Raw genomic sequence first — 19691 nt, forward strand, 5'->3', positions numbered from 1 at the left:
GCGAGACAGGACAACATCGTCGGCGTAAAGCGAAAGCCGGGAAACAACACCATTACCAAGGTCATTGACGTAGACCGTGAATAGGAGGGGACCAAGAACAGAGCCCTGTGGCACACCAGAGGTGACAGGATACCAGTCAGACTCCGCTCCAGGAAGAACCACTCGAAACTCACGGCCCTCCAAGTAGGAAGCAATCCACATTAAAGTGGATCCACGCACGCCATAACTGCGAAGCTTGGCAAGGAGAAGTTGGTGAGGAACAGTGTCAAAAGCTTTCCGAAAATCAAGGAAAATAACGTCCACCTGCGCGGCATTCTCCAGACCGATAGTCCAGGCATCAATGGTGGAGAGAAGTTGGGTTTCAGTGCTGTAACCACTGTGGAAACCATGCTGTGTGACTCGAGGTGTGAGGTAATTGAGGAAGCCACTAAGTGTTCAGTAACTTTCAGCAATTGAGCCAGTAGTGAGATTTGCCGATATTCCTTGGGGTCATCGGGCGGCCCTCCCTTTGGTACTGGTGTCACGTTTGCGCGCTTCCAGTCAGCTGGAAGGGAAGCGGAAGACAGAGAACAGGCAATTAGCTCCGTCACTGGGGTCACTAGCATGGCAGCACAACGCTTGAGGATCGCCGGATGGATACCGTCAGGGCCTGGAGCTTTATGTGGATTGAGCTGTTTAAGTAGTTTGAAGACGCCGTTGGTGTCGACCACAATGTCATCCATAGTCGGACAAATTGGTGGGAGGAGTGGGACATCAGAAAGCACGGGATCTGTATAGGCACGGCGAAAAGTAGAAGCCAGTAGTTCAGCCTTTTCAGACGGAGACGAGTAGACTCTCAGGCCCAGACACAGATCGGGAACTTGGGAGTGTTTCGATTTACTACTAATCGCACGGTAAAAAGAACGCTTATTATCCTCAAAGTTAGAAGCCGCAGAGTCCAAATAACGCGTGCGACCGGATCGGAGGGCAAACTTGACAGCCGCTCTGTGACAGCGAAATTCAGCAGCATTAGCTGGGTTCGGATAAAGTTTGGCAGGTCGGTATCGACGTTTTGTCTTGGTAATAAGGCGTTTGACCGCTAGAGTGACCCAAGGAACTACAAAGCAAAGATAATCTAGACTACGAGAGGAGATATCAGACGACAACAAGGGCCCTTAACACCAGGGCCGCGTCAAAATTCTGAGAAGGAGTTCTTCTCTTGAGAAGAGTTCTTCGTGAGAATTCGCTAAAATGCGTCAAATGTAAAAAGACTCTTCTAAAGATGGCGGCTTACGAAGTTACGATAATCCCACGAACTTAGTAAACTAAGCCTTTGACAATAAATATTATTTTTAGACGATTTCACGACAATATATGAAGGAAGGAAAGATTTTATTTTTAATTTGAAAGGAAAGGTTTCGTAGGAAATTAACTAACCATTCTATATTCTCTGAAATTAATTTTCGTCCACAAAAATATCATGTTTATTTTCAAGTAAACTTATTAGAATATTAGCTGCCATTTTTATTTGTAATTTCACCAAGTGAGAATGCCTCATTCTCACCACGGCCCCCTGCACGCGCTCACGCTGCTCGCGACGCAGCGTGAGCGCGTGCAGGGGGCCGTGTCTCAAGAGAACTCGTGAGAAGATATTACGTCACCTCCTGTGAGAAGGACCGTCAAAATTTTGAGAAGTGAGAATTCTCACTATCAAGGGAAGAATTCTTAGAATTTTGACGTGCCCCAGGCGCGCAATTTGAAAATAAACAAAAAAAAATCAAAAACAATAAAAAGCCCGAAGAGTACTGTACAAATGGTAGCATTACACCAAAAACAAAGGAAAACAAAATAAATAAACCGATCAGAATGTCAATGCACCGCACGTCGCAGAATAGCACAGGTGGCGATAATGAAAAGCTGGATTTAACATGAATGTTCGTTAATAGATGGAGGCAATTTCGTCAAAATAGTTTTTTTTTTGTCGTCTGCATTTTCATTCATTTTCTAGACTAATTTAGGTGGTTTGAAATTTTTACTCGATGATTTTTGATACTAAAAAACTTGACAAGTCTTTAGGGCAGGAAATCCTTTTGATTTTATTTAAAAATGTGACAAATACTGAAGAAATCAAGAAAATGGCGATACAAGGAAAATTGGAAGCGAGTTTCATTAATGGTTCATTGGTAAGCAAACCTTTTGCATTTTTGTACCAAGGGTTAACACGTTTTGGGGGCGCCGACGCTAACTACTAACTTGTAAGTTAGAACAAGGAGAAGGGAATTGATGGAAGCTGGTGCGTCAAATCCACCAAAAACAGCAACCTCCTTTTAAAGTGTAACTACGTTCATATAGATTGTTGATTCTTTCCAAGTATTAATCGCTGTAAATCAAGCTGTAAGGAACCAAATAATTCAGTCTATGAAAACAAGAAGTATATACTCTGAAATACTTTACAATTTATCACCAACAAAAAATGTAAGTTTGCACCAGTGAATTGCACTTATGAATGTACCTATTGCAGATAAAAATTTAAGGGTATTGGTAGATTACAGAATCACTGCGTTCATTTGGAATTGGTGAGAAGAGTACTACTTTACTGGTTGTAATTCTTGAACCAACAAACGAAGATTTGGTAAATAAAATTACCAAAACAGTTAAGGGGGAAGTAGTACCCCTGGAAGAACTCTCATTACTGTGCAATGAGAATCAAATTAAGAAGGTTGTTAATTACCATTGACCATATTATCAATTAATGAAACTGATTTTTTCCCTCTTTCTTTCCACATAGACTTATAAAATTGAAGATAAGGAATTACAGATTGGTTCTTTACTTAATTCGGTTGTAACACGAATAGCAACAAAAGATGTCATTAATTAAAAAATGTTTATGCTAATATGTAAACTTTAATTTAAGCAATTTAACAGAATTCAGTGCTTTAATAACTACAATTTTTGCAGATTCTATTACTATATCACAAAAACCTACTACGCTTATTAAGTATATTTTTATGCAAATTTTAATGGTGATGGAATTTAAGAGATTGACCTTGCAAGGCTGGGATGGAAACTAAGGGAAAAAATGGTCTTAAAAAAGTGTTAGAGATGGGGTCAAGTATAATGAGGGTCTTTTAAAAATTTCTATGCTATATAAAAAGATTAAATTAGGGTTATGAAACCAGCTTTAAAGCGCCCTTTTGTCTAAAAACGTGTAGTCACGATCTCTGTATTTAAATTAATCCTTTTTCCCAATTTAAAAAGAATCTTCTCCCGCCTGTGACTTAGTGGAGTTATCCATTGATGATATTAATGGTTTTCTATGACACTTGATTTATCTCTCTCTACATAAGTAATACATCTCCAAAAATTTAAGTAGACGAAGAATTATTATTTTTTCGGTAACCTCGTTATGCGATATAATTAGTTTCTTATTAGAAATTATTAACGACGAAAATGGCGCGAAGAAAGAGCTTTATCATTAAGGGGGGAGGGGTGGGCATAACCGCGTTCATTCCAAGCTGTCCGGGATATGGCCAATTCGGGACAGGCGTAATTTATTTTATTTGCAGTTTTTCTGGCGTTTTCAGTATGCAGGCTAGAAACTTCTCTAAGCACAGTTTATCGCGCCCCTCAGTTAGGTGTTTTTAAGGATGCCCCCTTCCTGATCTTAACAAGACGCCGACCCTCCCGGGAATTTTTCCTTTCTTTATATACGTAGAGAGAGAGAGAAAGCGCTGAAAAAAAAGAAGCCATGTTCCATTGGTGGAAACATCAAAAGCCGTCGTCTTTTTTTATATTTGGCCGTGACGGAAAACTGCCACTAACTTCTCGCTTTTTAAGTGGCCAGGCATTGAATACGCGTGTGCTGCTGCAAACCTTTAAGTGGTTAAATAGGGAACTACAAGTTGGCACGGAGAATAGACCTGTCATCGCTCCTACGCGAACTTTTTGCACGTGTTTCGATCTTTTTTTCTCTCTCAAGTCCTCTCCCTCCCTTTCTTCCTCACTTCTGTCCGCCCCCCTCCCGTTCTTATTCACTTTTTTCTTCCCCCCATTTTGTTCTCCCTTTTTTATGCCCTCTTTCGAATCTTTCTACAACATCTTCATACCCATCCGAACGAGAACCAGGGGTGATTTTTTCTTTGGCGCAAAAAAATATTTTTAAATAGAAAAGGCGCAAGATGCTCGCCGTTTAAAAAGCGACTACCGCTATATAAGTACTCTATAAAGTCAGGAGAGCCCTGCCTGGATGAACGGTGTTGTTTCAAAGACTCCGCGGCCGGACTCAGTTGCAGCATCTTCCAGATGATGACTGGCCCCGCTCTATTCCGGCCTGGGGCTGAACATCTCGTCGATTTCGATTACCATATCCGAATTTGATTATCGATCCATATATTTCGCCGAGAAAATAGCGGAAAATATCTCCGTAAGTTTTCCAAACGTTGTGATATCTGTAAAGTGCTAAAAACGCGTCAGGGCTACGATGTTTCGCAAGACGCGAGGCATCCGTCTATTGACGACTTTTAAATCATTCGGGCTACTGTTATTCCTGACGACGACACCTGGTGGAAAAGGAGCGAAGGAAAAGGAGAGAGACATCACACTCTGGATCGACGAACGGCAAGTCAAAGAGTTCAGTGGTGAGAAATTGGCATTTTTCGTATTCAAATAATAAACACGTTGGTCTTCCCATTTCGTCACAGTTTTCACGTAGACCTAGTTTTATTTGCTCTTAACGATAAGGGTAATAAAATCGCGATTACGCGTCGCGACTTCAACGATAAACAAGAGCTATTTCGGGAAGCGATATTTTAATTTGTTTCCAAGTAATAAACCGCCGGTACAACGTGGAAAATGCAGACTTTTGCGCCTTCCATCAGAACTCGAGTTCTTTAGCTGTCTCGTTTTGTTATTACGCTTCCCAAAGCAGCCAACAACTAGTTTGCGGGAAGTGTAATCGACAAATCAGTAAATTTACGGCGATGTTTAGCCCGGGGATTTTCCCGGTCCCTCCTTCTCTTTTATAATAGACTTTTTCTCTTTTCCCCTGAATTTTTTGTAAGACTCTATTTTCTTGGGCTTTTGAAGGTGGAGTTTTGAATGTTAGGAATAGTGTATATTTTCGGAAAGCACCGTTTCCATCTTCTCAACTCCTCCCCCGAAGCCAAATCGAGAGGTCTCTCCCATTATTGTACATTCGCTTTTTCCATTGAAATATCATTCAGTATCTAAAATATACGATTTGATAAACGTTAGCATTGTTGAATGCGCTTTTATTCCTCGGCACAAAACACGAAAAACATGATATAATGCAGCGTGGAAGGATAACTGTCCAAAGTAACGCTTCCCCCTTATCAATTCTAGTTCAGTGAAAGCACCAACGAAACGATTTCTTTTCACGCTTTTCTCCCCATTTATTCCCGTTAGCATCTTGTAAAGATGGAAATCCGTGAAATTTTCTTCCTGCCACTTGGGGGCGCTTTTTTTCCGCTCATCTACCGAAAACGCCACAATTCACGTGATTTTTGTTTGACGACCTCATTTTTTTAATAATTTCCGAAATACGTATATTAAAAGAATTTAAAGTTACATGAAGGCCAATTTACGATCTTGGTCAAGCTGCTCGGTTTCTTTTATTCTGCAGCTTAAAATCTCCATTTCAGAGTAAATATAATTGCTTTTGATGTAACCCTAAAGTCAATCAATTATAGATTTATTTGGTAACTAAAAACCAGTGGTTCAGGAGAGCGGAGTCTTTGAAACAACACCGTTCATCCAATCGTTTCTTGTTTATTAAATTTATTAATTTTTACGCATTAGATTTATTATATACGTCTGACTAAAATAATGGTTAAAGGTCCCGTTCATACAAGGCGCGTTTTTCCAATAGATGCTTAGTACGCTACATTTAATTGGGCTGTATGGGAGCAAGGTTAATAGTCGTAAGTGGCAGATAATTAATCTGTCAAGCGACTTTAACAACTCTGTAATTGTCCGTATGAAAAATGTAGCTAAAACTGGCGTTGATGCGGAGATAATTCCCGTAATGTCGTTTGAGCGAATGATGTTTTATGGTTTCTTGTTTTTCCTTTTCTACGCAATGACAGGGTTCGGCATGGAAATATTTGCAATCGTCGACGGCATTGTCCTACCTTACATTTTGGACCCGAACTTTGAGAAATACTTACCCGTTATACCATCTGAAGTTGGATCAGTCAATTTTACCTGGAGATCCGGAGACCATAAAGTACATACCACCATTAAGGCACATGTCAAATTATTTTTTACTTTAACATCCCCCTCCACCTTCTCTAGCAATATTACTACGATTTCGACCAACTCGTTTCATTCAACGAGGAAATATTAAGTAATCCAGTTATATCCATCGACAGTAAAGGGAAAGTACCCAAAAGACCAAGAGGTGTTTGGCATTATCCCAATTTGAAAGCTCTAATTATCTAATTATTTAAATTGACAATTACCACTCGTAGTTTTCCAAGTTTTCTTGCCTTGTTTGGGTAATAGGAGCGGTATCGCTGCTTTCGCCATTGGATTGCGGATTCTTAACGACAAAGGCAAATTTTTGCCCGGGACGCCGCTTAGACTAAAACTACAGAAACAATGCGCCCAGCATGGTTAGTAAAATCATAAGCGTATAATCATAGGACTGCCAAGGCCCCCTAAGTTTGAATAGGTAATTAGGTATAAAGTAAGATTGGCCTTCTGGTTTTGATGTTTCTGCTGCGTCACGGGTGACGTATCGATGACGTTTTACTACGAAAAGTCCTGGACATAAGAGTAAATTCGACGAGGTACCTTGTTTTTAAGTAGCCTATAAAATGATTCAACTGACGAATAAGCTACATAAAAACCAGTTCAGCACTAGACAGGCGCGAGAGGTATCAAAATTAGGATCTACGCTACCTGGCTGAGAAAAAGAACAAATCCTCCCAATCCCCTCACCCCTACCACGTATACTACTTCTTGCCATCTACAAAGCAGTTGCCGGGGTATTTATGCATAAGTTTTGGTTTTTCGCCACCAGGTGGATTCATGTAGCCTAACGTTAAAATCCCATTTGTTTCGAACTTAGGGGGTCCTTGATAGTCTTATGGTATAATATATTTCTTATGAGAGAAGTATTCATCCACCTATACTGCTAATGTAATTAGATTGAAAAATAAACCGCCGCAGGCTGATTTTTCGAAAGAAACAATACGTAATATATGGATTTTCTAAAACTATTCCGTCGGGAAAATATGAATTGATGTATAAATAAGTAGATATCCCTATGCAATGTAATATTGTCATTTTACCTCATTAGGGGACAAGGTTGGATACTTCTCTCGTAAGAAATATATTATAAACTTCTGATTAACATTGAAGGCAATGACATGTAGGTCTAAATGGGCCAGACAGAAGAGCATCTAATCTTAGCATTTTTTCGTATTGCAAACCATTTATTTATAGGTCCGGATCCCGAGTGTAATAAGAAGTGCGCGAATAATGGCTGGTGTAACCAACATCGAATATGCGAATGCCCAAAGGGTTACATGGGCAAATACTGCCAATCTGGTAAATATCAGCTCTTCCCGTCTATAGAGTGTTGTCGTCTGAAACCCTGCGACGTCACAATTGTAATTTGCCTATTGATAAAAAACGGTAACTGTCATGGCGGCCACTATTAACACTACAGCTGTGACGTTACAAGTTTTCAAAATCGTATCAGACGACAACACTCTATTACGGTATATAAATTTGTTTTAAAAATAAATTGTTTCGGGTATTCCTTGTCAGCTCTCTGCTATCCACAATGTATGAATGGAGGTAAAACAATTTCTCCAAAAAGCTTTCGTTTTCAATTTGAAAAGGACTAAATAAATATTTTAATTATTTTTTGAGGTACCTGCGTTTCCCCTGGAGTTTGCGCGTGTGCCGACGGTTATCAAGGACCGCACTGCGAAGGAGGCAAGTTCAAATGTTTATCACTGAGCTTTAATATAGAGTGTTGTCGTATTGAAACCCTGCGACGTCACCATTGTAATTTGCCTATTGATAAAAAACGGTAACTGTCATGACGGCCACTATTAACACTACAGCTGTGACGTTACAAGTTTTCAAAATCGTATCAGACGACAACACTCTATACGTTTCGATATTTTTGAGGTAGCTCGTTGTCAGCGTGTAGGGTGTCGTATAGATTAGTAGCATTCTGTACATCTGGCCATGGCCTCCATTTTGGGCGCAAATCTATCTATCCAGGGACGTCACGTATAAAATACCATACAACAACCATACACGTGCTAATACTTTATTCGTAAGAATGGTGTTAAAGAATAGAATCGGTGGCCTTTAAGAACATATTCTATGAAATTATTTGTTGAAATCAGATTTTTTCGGCAACCAGAATCGCACCTTTGCATCCAATTTTAATGACTTCGGTAAGGAAACTGTAAAAAGGCGCTTGTTCGGCATTGTGTTCCAATCCGGTATCATGGTGATGCTGTTCGTCGTCACGAAATTCGCGTATAATTTTCAGCAATTCCTTGTGGTCCTCGGGATTGTCCGCCATCAGCTGCCTAATCTGGTCGTTGTAATGGTCCGTGATTACCGATTCCACCGCGACCGTGCAAGCCATCGCACTCTCTTGGCCCAATAACGCCGTTCCTAAAAATGATCGTTAGTTAAGCACTCTTACAACGCATCCCAAAACCATCTTACCAGCTCCCAACGCGAAACCGGCCAAATTCCAAAAAGGTAGCAATGCCGTAGGCCGCACTCGGTGTTGAGGTAGCAAACGTTCGAAAGTGGCCAAGTGGTGTTTCTCTTGCTCCCACATCTCTTGGATGATTGGGCCGGCGTTGGTATTGCCCAAAACGGCCATTTGACCAGCGTAGATTCGATCGGCGCCGTATTCTCCTGCGTGGTCAACTCGTAAAAATTTGTCGTACATATCCTTCCGTTGCCTCAATTTTGGCTCGCTTATTACATTCGAGGTTCCCCCTTCCGCGATGGAGGAACCCGTCGTCAGGCGTTTCGTCGGTAAAGTCCTCCAAGAACAAGCGATTAGTCCCCGTCCAACCGTCATTTCAGATACCCCATACATGAACCTCTGAAAAATAAAACATTTTCGAGTCACGTTATACAAAGCAAAACCGGTTCATTGTTATTTACAATTAAGGTTTAGGGTGATTTTGACGTTGTTAACGGGCTACCTACCGTTTAAAGATATCGGCTCGAAACGATCGAAAAATTTAAACGAGTTTGCGATTTTTCTTGAAAGGTATATGTGGAGAAAAATGTCTAAATGGTGGAAAGTGTATCCAGAAGGATGCTTGCGCTTGTAGGAGAGGATATTACGGTCCTAGATGCGAATACAGTTAGTAGTTCTTTCCGTTATATCTTATTCGACGTATTAAACATATATATACATTTGTTGTTAAAGGTAAATGTACAATTCCATGCTTGAACAGTAGTAGATGCGTCGGTGTAAACCGTTGTCGATGTAGAAAAGGTTTTAACGGATCTCAGTGTGAAAGGTCTACCGAAACGCCATCAACTGTTTCCAGTGTAGGCCAACAAACAGGTATATTGTCAGGACAAATAAAGCCCATGGGAGTAGCGAACGGAAAGGGAGTTTGATTTCATCATTGGCTGCCAGGCGGCTGAAGCCCCACCTCAAAAGAGGTTCAAACTCCATTGCATCCATCTCTATCCGGTGGAGACAACTATAACTTTAATACTCCTTAGTGGTCTCAAATGCCTAGAGATGGCTTCAAGGGCATTTGAACCCCTCTTTGCGGAGAGGGCTCAATCCACCGCTCAGTCATTGAGGAAACCGCACTCTCCGTCTTGTAGGCGTTATTACTCCAAGCTTTTAAATAGTCACTAGACAATTAGGACTCAGGGCCTCCAACTGTCTTTAACTTAGTCGCGAAGGGCGCGTTTTCTGGTATTTGTTTTATCCCTCCCATATTAATTGCACCCTACCCGTTATAAAAAAATATTCCTATTCTGCATAAACTTGCAGAGATTTTAAAACAGAGAAATTTTTACAGATGGTTGCAGAAAGAAATGTAGACATGGTAAATGCAATGGCAAACATTGCCAATGTGAAAATGGTTGGTTTGGAAAGAGATGTAGTAGACGTAGGTCTCGTCTTAAATAATCATAATAGCCCTTTCTTCTAATTGGTGGAGGTTTTAATTTTTTTTTAAACGCCACTTTGTTATTGCCTTAATAAAAAATTAAATGTTTTTATTTTGAAGGCCACCCTCGAAGAAGAAAGCAAAGGAGGAAACAATTTTTGTAGATTAAAAATAGGAAGCAATGCCAAATTTTTGTACTGTTATGCATTTTTCTTATACCCACTCCTGCCCCAATTTTAGTCTGTGATGGTGCTGGTTTGTTAAACATTCCCAAAACTATAAAAAGCCGTAATTTTTAATTCTGCTTTGTGTCAAACTTTGTATAGCTTTTTTCCATTGACTTTAAAAAAAGCTATGATTTTAAAATGTGTTTTTATTGAGTATCAAATTTCTGTTTTTCTATTGGGGAAAAAATATCTATATTAACTATTAAGATTTATTTCAAACCCACAAAACAAAATACAATTTAAATACAAATCAGACAGCTTTGGAGGCATCTTTCTTTTCTTCCTTGTCCTTCTCCTCAGTTTTCTGTTTCTTATCTTCTAGCTTATCTTCTTTCTTCCCACTTTCCTTTTTCTCTGCATCACGATTGGTGATTTTATTATTTATTAAATTGTGAAGTGCAATGACTGAACGGACCAAAGAAGCTAAATAAATCACCAACATTTGGTCGTTGGTTTTCACATAAAGGGATTTCACAAAACTGTGCACTGAAATGTCAGGAAGTAAATTGAAAATATCTTGCAAATTGTAGATGATTGCATGATTCACTGGTAGCTTGCCTTCCCCAACTTGATCCAAATAACTCTTAATGTCTTCTATTTGAGAATGAAGACCTTTCATACCCATTAACTGGTTGGTTATTCTTTGTGAGAGGGTGCCAAGTGTTGTATCTTTAATATCTCTAAGAAGGTGCTCAACGCCAACTTCTTCGGCTTCTTCAGCCCCTATTTCACTAGCCACATGCTCAAAGGTTTTTGATGTTGGGGTTCCATCATCATGGACATCTTCTACAGCTATATAAGCTTCGGTTGGCAATCCTAAATCCTTGGGTTTAGCATCAATGATTACCAATACAGAGTTAGGGCAATATCTTCGGATTAGTTCGTTGATTTCAATGTCATTTTGATGTAATTTGGGACCAGTGTGATACCAACCAACGATTCTCTCTTTGGCATTTACTTTCTTAAACATGCTGTACATGTGTTCAAGGTAATCGTGATCTAAGAACCAAACGCTCCAATCCTTGTCATCCTCGTCAAACGGAACGGCAAAGCTGTTTGAAACATCCAGTACACCTTTTCCTTTGGAGCAGCCAAGTAAGATTCCAACCACCCTTTTCTGATTCCCAATTTTTCCCATACGATTAAAATGATCGACAACGCTAAGTAACACCAAGGGATGAACCACGACTTTCGATATAGGGAGTCCACCTTCAGCAGCTGTTTTTGCTTGAGGGACAATATTCTGAACCTCAGTTTCTGTCATGTTTGAAACGTCTGTGCTAATAAAACCTAAAAATTTACTAAAAAATTAAAATGTAGATAGACTTTGAGAATCAGCAAAGGTATAGCGTGATTTCTTTATAAATTTAATGCTAAGCCTAACTCATTCCCAAATGAAAGAAAATTAATAGTTAATCGTTTAAAATTTGCGAAGATAGATGAACACAAGGCAATTACAAACTTTACTCAAAGCAGATATTTAATAATAAATTTTTTATAAATACAAACTTACGGATTGGTGATGAGATGACTGGCAACTTTACAGTAAACGTAAATGGCGCTTTTAACGAAATGCAGAGGGCAGCACGTTAGCGGGTCTCTCTCGAGTCTCGAAGTGTTTCTCAACCCGAAATTATCCTCCCCCCCCTTTTATTCATTTTGGTAATAAACTGCTCAATAAGCGTCCATTTTGGTCCTCAGTTGCGCATGAATTTTCAAATTAATCTCTTGGTTTAATTAGGTAAGTAAGGTTGTCAATGGTTATTTTAATGAATTCATTGAAGTCTGTATTATGTGTTTTTAAGGGTTTTTAATGAATTTAACTCGAGTGTCATCTTCAAAAATTAAATGAAGAGAGCCGTTGTCGGCTGATGTATTAGTTCCCACCGCGCAAGCGCAATTACATATGGCGGATCTAGCATTGTAAAGTGTAGCTTTACTAGAAGGGCGCTTTTTCACCTTAGGTGGTCTTTCTCGATTCTTCGTCCTCACGAGCTTTTAACTATCCAATTTTCTAAAATACTGGTAACTTTTTTCCTTTTTCACCTTTCTAATTTCCCAAGTAACGTAACATTTTGCAGTACGTGATTTCACGCGACCTCTTCTCGTTTCGGACCCGGCCCGTGTGAAATGAGTCGACGCAAACGCGCACCAAAATATCTCTCACACTTGCTCAGTTTTGCACCCCTCTTATTTTCTAGTACGCATGGGCCACTTCAGAGTCCATCCGAAATTGTTAGATCGTCAGCTGTACCCCTTGAATGTTGTCTTTTCTTTAAATAATCATGTCCCATTTCGTAATAGTCCCTTAAACTTCGATACGCGATCCGTGTTCTTGGTGCCTCCCGAACCAAGCATCCCTACTCCCACCTATGGAATCCATCTTCGACCTTAGATGCAATATGGTTCTACATGTACGTCGTGCCGCGGAATGTGCCTTTATTTTAGCTTGTGGCCAGTTTGTGTATACGCTAATTATTGTTATTTGTTCCTTATCCTCGATACAAGTATGTTATCCATTGTTTATTTTTGCGCCTGTTTCTCAAAGAACCGGTGTTTTGATACGCGCCCTAAAGAAGAATCCAAGCCTTGCCGGGAGACATAGAAAATAGGCGAAAATATCGATCCAAATCGACTTTTCTGAGAGCAAGTGGGAGGAGGAAGGGTGGTTGGTTTCCTATGTTAAAATGAAATAAAAAATTCTACACTTCAGACATGCTTCAGTCTTCAGGGGACTTTCATTATTGATTTGAAAGGGAGGGTGGGTTATCAAAGACAAGTGGGAGTAAGGAGAGAGCAAAGCAAGGGATAGTCGGGGGGGGGGGGAATGAAAATTTATAAAATATACATGGGACCATTTGAAAGTTTTTTTAGCTGACATGTCAATGGGTCATGCATGCATCAGATTTATATTTATTTTTACATTTCTTACCATTGTTTATAGTTAAAAGATTTAACACCTTCATTAACCCCAATAAAACCCAACTCAGCCAAAGATGATAGGGGGTCTCACTTCTTAACAATTGCTAATTCAAAAGTTATTTTAGTAATTTTCTTTATTTATTGTTATAAAAAATTTGAAATTAAGCATTATTTGCATTAATATTTTTATAGCACTTAATCAAAAGCTATATATATGATACTGGATAATACCCAAGGTGTGAAAGAAATCATGTGATAGAAAGTGGTTATGCAGTTTTTTCTAAAGTTGCGAGCATACGCAATTTGTCAATTACTCTGTAAGTTTTAAAGCACTTTAATAAGTTAAGCACTAATTAAAATATTGTTCTTGGCTTAGATGAATCGTGACCTTTATGACAACTCAGTTGGATTCTTCACCACAAATGGATGCTTCATCTCAAATTAATCATTCACCTCAAATGAATCATTCCCCCCAAATTCACTCTCCGGATGAAATGGGTTCACCGACTCAACTGAATGCCAGTATGCAAACATCAGTCAATCATAGCATGATGGGTGGTGGTTCCGATCAAATGAGTGACCCGCCTTCATCTCCTGAAAGTCCTCCATTTGATGATACAGATCTTTTAAGCTCCGCAGCTGCCTCTGATAATGTTACTGCTCAGCTAGCAGCAGCAGGTAAAAGTTTGATTTTGGGATCTGAAAATTATTTCAATCCAATTAATATATAATTATTTTTGCTTTAGGACCAGTGGGAGTTGCGGCTGCTGCTGCCATTGCAACAGGAAAGAAGAGGAAAAGACCCCACCAATTTGAAACTAATCCTTCTATACGAAAAAGACAACAAACTAGATTGTTAAGGTAATTTAAATGTCATCCTTCAAACGGAAGTTGGTCAAATGTATGGTTTTATGTTAAATAGTTTTTTTTTAGGAAATTAAAAGTTACGATAGATGAATACACAACGAGAGTAGGTCAACAAGCGGTTGTCCTGGCTGTTACTCCTGGTAAACCTCAAAATAATTTTAAAGTGTTTGGTGCTCATCCACTCGAGAATGTGGTATGTTAATTTATTGAAAACTAAATTTAACAAGAATTTTTCTCTGTTTAATTATTTGTGTATATTTAGATTCGTAGTTGTCGTAATGTAATTATGCAAGAACTAGAAGCTGCTTTAGCCCAGCAAGCCCCACCTCAAACACCTGATGACCCTTCACTTCACGAATTACCTCCCCTAGGTAATTGTTTTCATAATGCGATATTTATTTGCTATGAAATTTTCAACCTTTCTTATAATATACTCCCCTCCCCACTCAGTCATTGATGGTATTCCTACACCTGTGGAAAAAATGACTCAAGCCCAACTACGTTGCTTCATCCCTCTAATGTTAAAATATTCCACGGGACGGGGTAAACCAGGATGGGGAAGAGAGTCAACAAGACCTTTGTGGTGGCCTAAAGATTTGCCTTGGGCTAATGTTAGAAGCGACGCCCGATCTGAAGAAGAGAAGCAGAAAGTTTGTGTTGCTAAAACCATTTTTTTTTTTATTTTTTACTGAATTATCATTTTGATAGATTTCATGGACACACGCTCTGAGGCAAATAGTGCTCAATTGCTACAAATTCCATGGGCGTGATGATCTACTGCCTACATTTAATGAGGAAGATGAAGAAAAGAAGGTAAAGGCGATGCAGATGGCTCATTCTACTGCAGAAAGTCGTTCAGTAGCCACCAGCACGGTGCCAACTTTATGTACCGCTAGTGGCAATGAAGCCAGTTCGCCGAATTCAGCCGCAGCCGCTGCGGTGGCAGCTGAAACTGCCCTGGCTACTGTGGGGGCCCACAGTGTAAGGTTCTCTCTAGTGGCATCGGGAGACCAAACCAGACACGTACGGTAACAGATTGTGACCACTTACCAAACCAGAAAATATTGATGTCACACTGGTGTCTTTGTCTGTACATGAGACTGTCCCCTTCAATCCTGGCAAAATTTTTATTTATGTTTACTTTTAATTAAGCTCAACGTTCTAATTTATTAGAAACAATATTTGGCCCTCTTGGGCCTAATATTCCAGCCGTTTCGTTGTAGCTCAAAATGAGCATGTAAATTTATGATTTTAGAGGGTAATCAGTCATTATGCCTGGCTATTTCGTTTTTTATGGTCAATTATTTTGAAAGAAAAGCTTCTATCAGCTATCCCATTATCATTTAAAAACATTTTGTCTGGTGCCACCTATATTGAACTACCGCACGGTGTAATAGATTCCAGCCTGTTCATTTCATTTATTATTTTGCTACAAATTGCTTTTCTTGAGAAAGTGTTTATTATTAGTTACCACGAATGATGATATTGGTTTTAAGCATGGCCCATATTTATTAAGCATCTATTGTTGTTTTGTTACCTTATGGTTTTTTTTTTTACTTTGTTAAATATTATTTGTTCAAATATACTTTATCATATTACAGGCCCTTTATGCTCAACCTATTGCAACACATTACGGTCCTACAATGGTGCAAACAATTACTAACCCGGATGGTACTATGTCAATCATTCACGTTGATCCTAATAGTGCCGTTGTTACGTTACCAGATGGAACCCAGGCTCAAGTTAGAACAGTTAGCGCGGTTAGTCAAGTTTCTCCAACATTAGATCTTTTCAGTTGGTTTCATTCATTCTTCTTTTAGATTCAAAGCTCTCAAGAAGCTACTCAAGCCGTTCAAACGTTGGCGGAAGTAGCGGCCAGCCATCAAGATGGAACACCCCAAGTTACCCAATTGGGAACTGTAAATATGGATTTAAATGGAGATGCAACGGCTCAAGCGGTAGCCACTCTGGCAGAGGCAACTTTAAATTCTGATGGTCAAATTATTTTAACCGGAGAAGATGGAACTCAGAGTGGTATGTAGTTTTTACTTAAAATGCAATTGCACTCTTTCCCAAATTTTTCAAAAATATTGAATTTTTAGAATCATTTCTAGCCTTTAATCCTTTTTTGAACGAAACAGTTTTCTTTCTCTTAAATCCGCAAACTTGAAACGAAGCAATTCCGGGGTCCGGGATGGTTTCCATCCCCATCCCGGTATCGTACATAACCAACCTATCTCAGTTGACGGAAGCCACCCAACAGGCTGCCACTCACGGTAGTCAACTCAGCGTGACACCTGTTATAACGGACATAAATGGAGCTCTAGCTGCTGACTCTGTCAATCGAGGTACATTGGGTGTTATTTCTATCGCACAGACTACAAACCAAAGCTAGGAACAATTAAAGTTTTTATTTTAATAAAGGCCCGTTGTTTTGATTTTTTTTATTAATAATGTCAGTAAAGAAATTGATATAAATAAGTGTACATATTGTACATAAAATCTTTAGAGTAAAAATTATACACGATGCTTTTCCAATGAAACGATACGTTGCTCTTTTTTGTAAATTTTTTTATTGTATTGAATTTTGAGCCGTATCATTTTAAAAGTTTTAAATTGATACTCCAGAAAAATTAGCCAACGTTGGTTTATGTTAGTAATAATTGTATATCAGTTATGTTAACTGGTTTATTTATTAGTCTTATCATGCATAGTTTATGTGAAGAATGGAGCGCCTTACCCGTTAGATTTTTTTTTAATTTGCTCCAGTTGAATTCATGTGTAAAAGTTTTTTACTGAAAAACCCCCTGTTTCTTGTCATTGTTATTGTTGTCAGAGATTGAATTGAAGAGAATCCACTTCATATTTAATTTCAGCTACTCCCAAAAATGTAAAAAGGTCGTTTAAATAAAGCATAGATCTAGGTGTACGAAACCCTTTATTAAATGGCAAAAATATATACAATTTGGAGTAAATTTTAGAAAGAAAAAACATTCGTATTTGAAGTATTCCAAGAATGTACAGCTAATGGAGTGGTGTAAAATGAAATTCAAAGTTTTGTGACATAGGATCACAATTTATAGTGAGAATTATTTGCGAAATTGTAATAAAGTTTACTGTGAAAATTGCAATATTCATTGCTTTGATAGTTCAAATATATACTTTTGGAAATTTATAGGTCATCAGCATGCTCTGGAAATTTGTACCAGTCATTCAGCCATAATTTAAGTTTCACTTCAAATGTGTTTAGGGACACCTCTAACCGGACGGGAAAAGCTGTAGCTTCCACCATACAAAATCACCGTGGGAAAGGCTTATTTCCCCAACTTGTCATTACCCCAACCACAAATGCTCCATTTCACCAACTGCAAAAGTGACATAAGACCCAAAAGTGTGTCAACTCTACCTTTGCGCCCGTTAAAATATTTACTGAGAGCTAGTCTCACAACAGACTACATAACCTACTAGTTGGAATAGTACTAGCAACGTTATATTTAGTCTATGGTCTGACGCGATTTTATCTCTTCGATTTATTCTCCCATAGACATACGTTCTAAAACGCCTCACTCGGCGGCGCTGAAGTGGAGGAAATTTCAAATTTTGATGACGTATTTCAACCCCCTTTCCCACTCCCTCTTTTTACTTCGCGACCAACTCCCATTAAACATTATACCGTACTGACACACTTTTGGGTCTTATGTTGCTTTTGCCAACTGCTCATTTCCCCAACTGTTCATTTCACCAACCGTTCGTTTCTCCAAATACTAGACAGGGTTGGCGAAATGAACAGTTGGGGAAATGAGCAGCTCGGCAATTCCTACTTCTAGTAGAAATTCAAATTACAGAGGTAAAACGACTGCAGAGGAAATATATAAAGTATTACCTTTTCGAGCGGTAGATTTGAAAAAAACTTAACCCGGAAATTATGAATGTATACACTGGGAATGTCTAAAGGGGAGTTCAGACTATACAATTTTATTGGGCCATTTAGTTTGACCAATGAACTTAGGCCAACTAATTGGAAAATGCGAACAGAAAAAATTGTAAAGGTGCTACAATTTTTTCTTTTCGCACTTTCTAATTAGTTAACCAAAGTCCGTCTGCTTTAACAACTATTCCAGCCTTTGATTAGAGACTCTTACGTATACAGGGTGTTACGGATAAGAGTACCGAAACTTTTATAATGTGTTCTATGGGTCAATACGAGTTGAAAATATCTAATGAACCATGGTCCTAAAATGTACCGTTTAGGAGATACCAGCTTTCAAAATTTGACCTAAAAACACCGAAATTCACGCAAATGTGAAATCCTTATTATGCCTTGATCACAATTGTTGTCTTAAAATTATCGGTTGTTTTTTTAGAGATAAAGTGATAAAAGGATCGCCGAATATCAAAAGATCATTACAATATCGTCCGGAAGTATGCACCTCCAGATTGTGAATTAACGAAGAAGCTTTAAAAACAAGACTTGTAATAATTTTCGACGTTTAACTGTAACCTAGTCGTTTTTGATAGTACAAAAACCAGCAGCACATAATTAATGGTATGTTTTTAATTATCAAAACAGAACAATTATTGACATTGTTACACGCACCGTTCACATTATTTACAAGAGTTGTTCGAAATGCCCACCTTGAACTCTAATGCACAAACGACAACGTCGTAAAAATGATTGACGAACGTTTTCCCAGATGTCTGGTGTGTTTCGAATTGTCTCACATGCATCGATAATACGCTGGCGCAAGTCGTCGACATCTCGGACCTCTGTTTTATAAACTACGTCTTTCAGATGTCCCCAAAGATAGAAGTCACAAGCGTTCAAATCGGGAGATCGTGCTGGCCATGGAATAGTTCCTCCTCGTCCTACCACCTTAAAGGAAATGTCGCATCGAGGTGGTCTTTCACGGCACGGCTGAAATGTGGTGGCGCCCCAACGTGCAAGAACCACATCCGCTGTCTAGTCGCTAACGGAACATCTTCCAGAAGCTCTGGTAGGGCTCGTTGCAGAAATTCCAGGTAAGACTCTGTAATCTTGGCGGAAGGAAATAGGGTCCCACTAAGTTGTCTCCAACAATGCCACACCAGACGTTTAGGCTGAATTTTTCTTGGTGAGCTGCGACCACAGTTCCGTGTAAATAATGTGAACGGTGCGTGTAACAATGTCCATAATTGTTCTTGTTTTTAAAGCTTCTTCGTAAATTCACAATCTGGAGGTGCATACCTCCGGACGATATTGTAATTATCTTTTGATATTCGGCGATCCTTTTATCACTTTATCTCTAAAAAACTACCGATCATTTTAAGACAACAATTGTGATCAAGGCATAATAAAGATTTAACATTTGCGTGAAATTCGGTGTTTTTTAGGTCAAATTTTGAAAGCTTGTATCTCCTAAACGGTACATTTTAGGACCATGGTTCATTAGACATTTTCAACTCGTATTGACAGAAATACATGAACAGAAATTATCAGCGACCTATCCCGCTTATACTAAAGGCGTTTTCCCCGTCTCCCCCTCTCTTTACTCGGTTGTAGTCCCCCCCACCG

The 19691-nt window shown here is 39.0% G+C and overlaps 5 protein-coding genes across 14 annotated transcripts; 3 read left to right on the top strand and 2 right to left on the bottom strand.

The window, feature by feature from the left end:
- The first annotated feature begins 1975 nt into the window (after positions 1-1975).
- On the top strand, positions 1976-2896 carry LOC149941394 (EKC/KEOPS complex subunit Tprkb-like). The gene is made up of 4 exons (XM_090178487.1): positions 1976-2162; positions 2332-2454; positions 2525-2698; positions 2768-2896. Exons 1-4 carry the CDS (start codon positions 2019-2021, stop codon positions 2855-2857), a joined length of 531 nt encoding a protein of 176 aa, XP_090034613.1. The 5' UTR covers positions 1976-2018; the 3' UTR covers positions 2858-2896.
- A 741-nt stretch (positions 2897-3637) lies between these two features.
- LOC149941395 (protein shifted-like) lies at positions 3638-10302 on the top strand. 3 transcript variants are annotated; one of them, XM_090178718.1, is made up of 11 exons: positions 3640-4616; positions 6084-6223; positions 6292-6397; positions 6468-6611; positions 7447-7551; positions 7774-7803; positions 7879-7944; positions 9260-9355; positions 9422-9562; positions 10035-10175; positions 10245-10302. In XM_090178718.1, the coding sequence occupies exons 1-10, from the start codon at positions 4460-4462 to the stop codon at positions 10142-10144; spliced, it is 1095 nt and encodes a 364-aa protein (XP_090034844.1). In that variant the 5' UTR covers positions 3640-4459; the 3' UTR covers positions 10145-10175; positions 10245-10302. The 3 variants fall into 3 exon arrangements, with proteins under 3 accessions (XP_090034846.1, XP_090034844.1, XP_090034843.1); XM_090178717.1 differs by having other exon boundaries at positions 10035-10124; XM_090178720.1 differs by lacking the exon at positions 10035-10175 and having other exon boundaries at positions 3638-4616.
- On the bottom strand, positions 8272-11985 carry Coq7 (ubiquinone biosynthesis protein COQ7, mitochondrial). The gene is made up of 3 exons (XM_090178725.1): positions 11865-11985; positions 8698-9088; positions 8272-8643 (listed from the first exon to the last, which is right to left on the bottom strand). The coding sequence occupies exons 2-3, from the start codon at positions 9080-9082 to the stop codon at positions 8363-8365; spliced, it is 666 nt and encodes a 221-aa protein (XP_090034851.1). The 5' UTR covers positions 9083-9088; positions 11865-11985; the 3' UTR covers positions 8272-8362.
- Positions 10547-11990, bottom strand: Rpn8 (regulatory particle non-ATPase 8). 4 transcript variants are annotated; one of them, XM_090178724.1, is made up of 2 exons: positions 11865-11990; positions 10547-11626 (listed from the first exon to the last, which is right to left on the bottom strand). In XM_090178724.1, exon 2 carries the CDS (start codon positions 11613-11615, stop codon positions 10602-10604), a length of 1014 nt encoding a protein of 337 aa, XP_090034850.1. In that variant the 5' UTR covers positions 11616-11626; positions 11865-11990; the 3' UTR covers positions 10547-10601. The 4 variants fall into 4 exon arrangements, with proteins under 4 accessions (XP_090034850.1, XP_090034847.1, XP_090034849.1 ...); XM_090178721.1 differs by having other exon boundaries at positions 10547-11641; positions 11865-11973; XM_090178723.1 differs by having other exon boundaries at positions 10547-11631; positions 11865-11967.
- A 61-nt stretch (positions 11991-12051) lies between these two features.
- Positions 12052-17171, top strand: LOC149941398 (DNA-binding protein P3A2-like). Of its 5 annotated transcripts, none has more exons than XM_090178715.1 (11): positions 12052-12092; positions 13466-13590; positions 13650-13951; positions 14020-14134; positions 14207-14333; positions 14403-14511; positions 14591-14790; positions 14849-14953; positions 15742-15900; positions 15961-16174; positions 16282-17171. In XM_090178715.1, the coding sequence occupies exons 3-11, from the start codon at positions 13666-13668 to the stop codon at positions 16308-16310; spliced, it is 1344 nt and encodes a 447-aa protein (XP_090034841.1). In that variant the 5' UTR covers positions 12052-12092; positions 13466-13590; positions 13650-13665; the 3' UTR covers positions 16311-17171. The 5 variants fall into 5 exon arrangements, with proteins under 5 accessions (XP_090034841.1, XP_090034840.1, XP_090034839.1 ...); XM_090178714.1 differs by lacking the exon at positions 12052-12092 and adding an exon at positions 12182-12315; XM_090178713.1 differs by lacking the exon at positions 12052-12092 and adding an exon at positions 12195-12376.
- The last annotated feature ends 2520 nt before the right edge of the window (positions 17172-19691 follow it).

This window comes from Leiobunum rupestre, chromosome 6 (assembly GCF_980474605.1).
Source record: "Leiobunum rupestre chromosome 6, qqLeiRupe1.1.hap1, whole genome shotgun sequence".
Taxonomy (NCBI): Eukaryota; Metazoa; Arthropoda; class Arachnida; order Opiliones; family Sclerosomatidae; genus Leiobunum; species Leiobunum rupestre.

What these genes read in the sequence shown, in the direction of transcription:
- LOC149941394 (XM_090178487.1), top strand. Translation starts at nt 2,019, where the DNA reads ATGATTTTTGATACTAAAAAACTTGACAAGTCTTTAGGGCAGGAAATC. An exon ending in GTTTCATTAATGGTTCATTG is followed by an intron (nt 2,163 to 2,331) that starts GTAAGCAAACCT and finishes ACGTTCATATAG; the next exon opens with ATTGTTGATTCTTTCCAAGT. An exon ending in ATTTATCACCAACAAAAAAT is followed by an intron (nt 2,455 to 2,524) that starts GTAAGTTTGCAC and finishes GGGTATTGGTAG; the next exon opens with ATTACAGAATCACTGCGTTC.
- LOC149941395 (XM_090178717.1), top strand. Translation starts at nt 4,460, where the DNA reads ATGTTTCGCAAGACGCGAGGCATCCGTCTATTGACGACTTTTAAATCA. An exon ending in AGTACCCAAAAGACCAAGAG is followed by an intron (nt 6,398 to 6,467) that starts GTGTTTGGCATT and finishes TACCACTCGTAG; the next exon opens with TTTTCCAAGTTTTCTTGCCT. An exon ending in CGGTCCTAGATGCGAATACA is followed by an intron (nt 9,356 to 9,421) that starts GTTAGTAGTTCT and finishes TTGTTGTTAAAG; the next exon opens with GTAAATGTACAATTCCATGC.
- Coq7 (XM_090178725.1), bottom strand. Translation starts at nt 9,082, where the DNA reads ATGTATGGGGTATCTGAAATGACGGTTGGACGGGGACTAATCGCTTGT. An exon ending in CGGTTTCGCGTTGGGAGCTG is followed by an intron (nt 8,644 to 8,697) that starts GTAAGATGGTTT and finishes GATCATTTTTAG; the next exon opens with GAACGGCGTTATTGGGCCAA.
- Rpn8 (XM_090178724.1), bottom strand. Translation starts at nt 11,615, where the DNA reads ATGACAGAAACTGAGGTTCAGAATATTGTCCCTCAAGCAAAAACAGCT.
- LOC149941398 (XM_090178715.1), top strand. Translation starts at nt 13,666, where the DNA reads ATGACAACTCAGTTGGATTCTTCACCACAAATGGATGCTTCATCTCAA. An exon ending in TCACGAATTACCTCCCCTAG is followed by an intron (nt 14,512 to 14,590) that starts GTAATTGTTTTC and finishes CTCCCCACTCAG; the next exon opens with TCATTGATGGTATTCCTACA. An exon ending in AGGAAGATGAAGAAAAGAAG is followed by an intron (nt 14,954 to 15,741) that starts GTAAAGGCGATG and finishes ATCATATTACAG; the next exon opens with GCCCTTTATGCTCAACCTAT.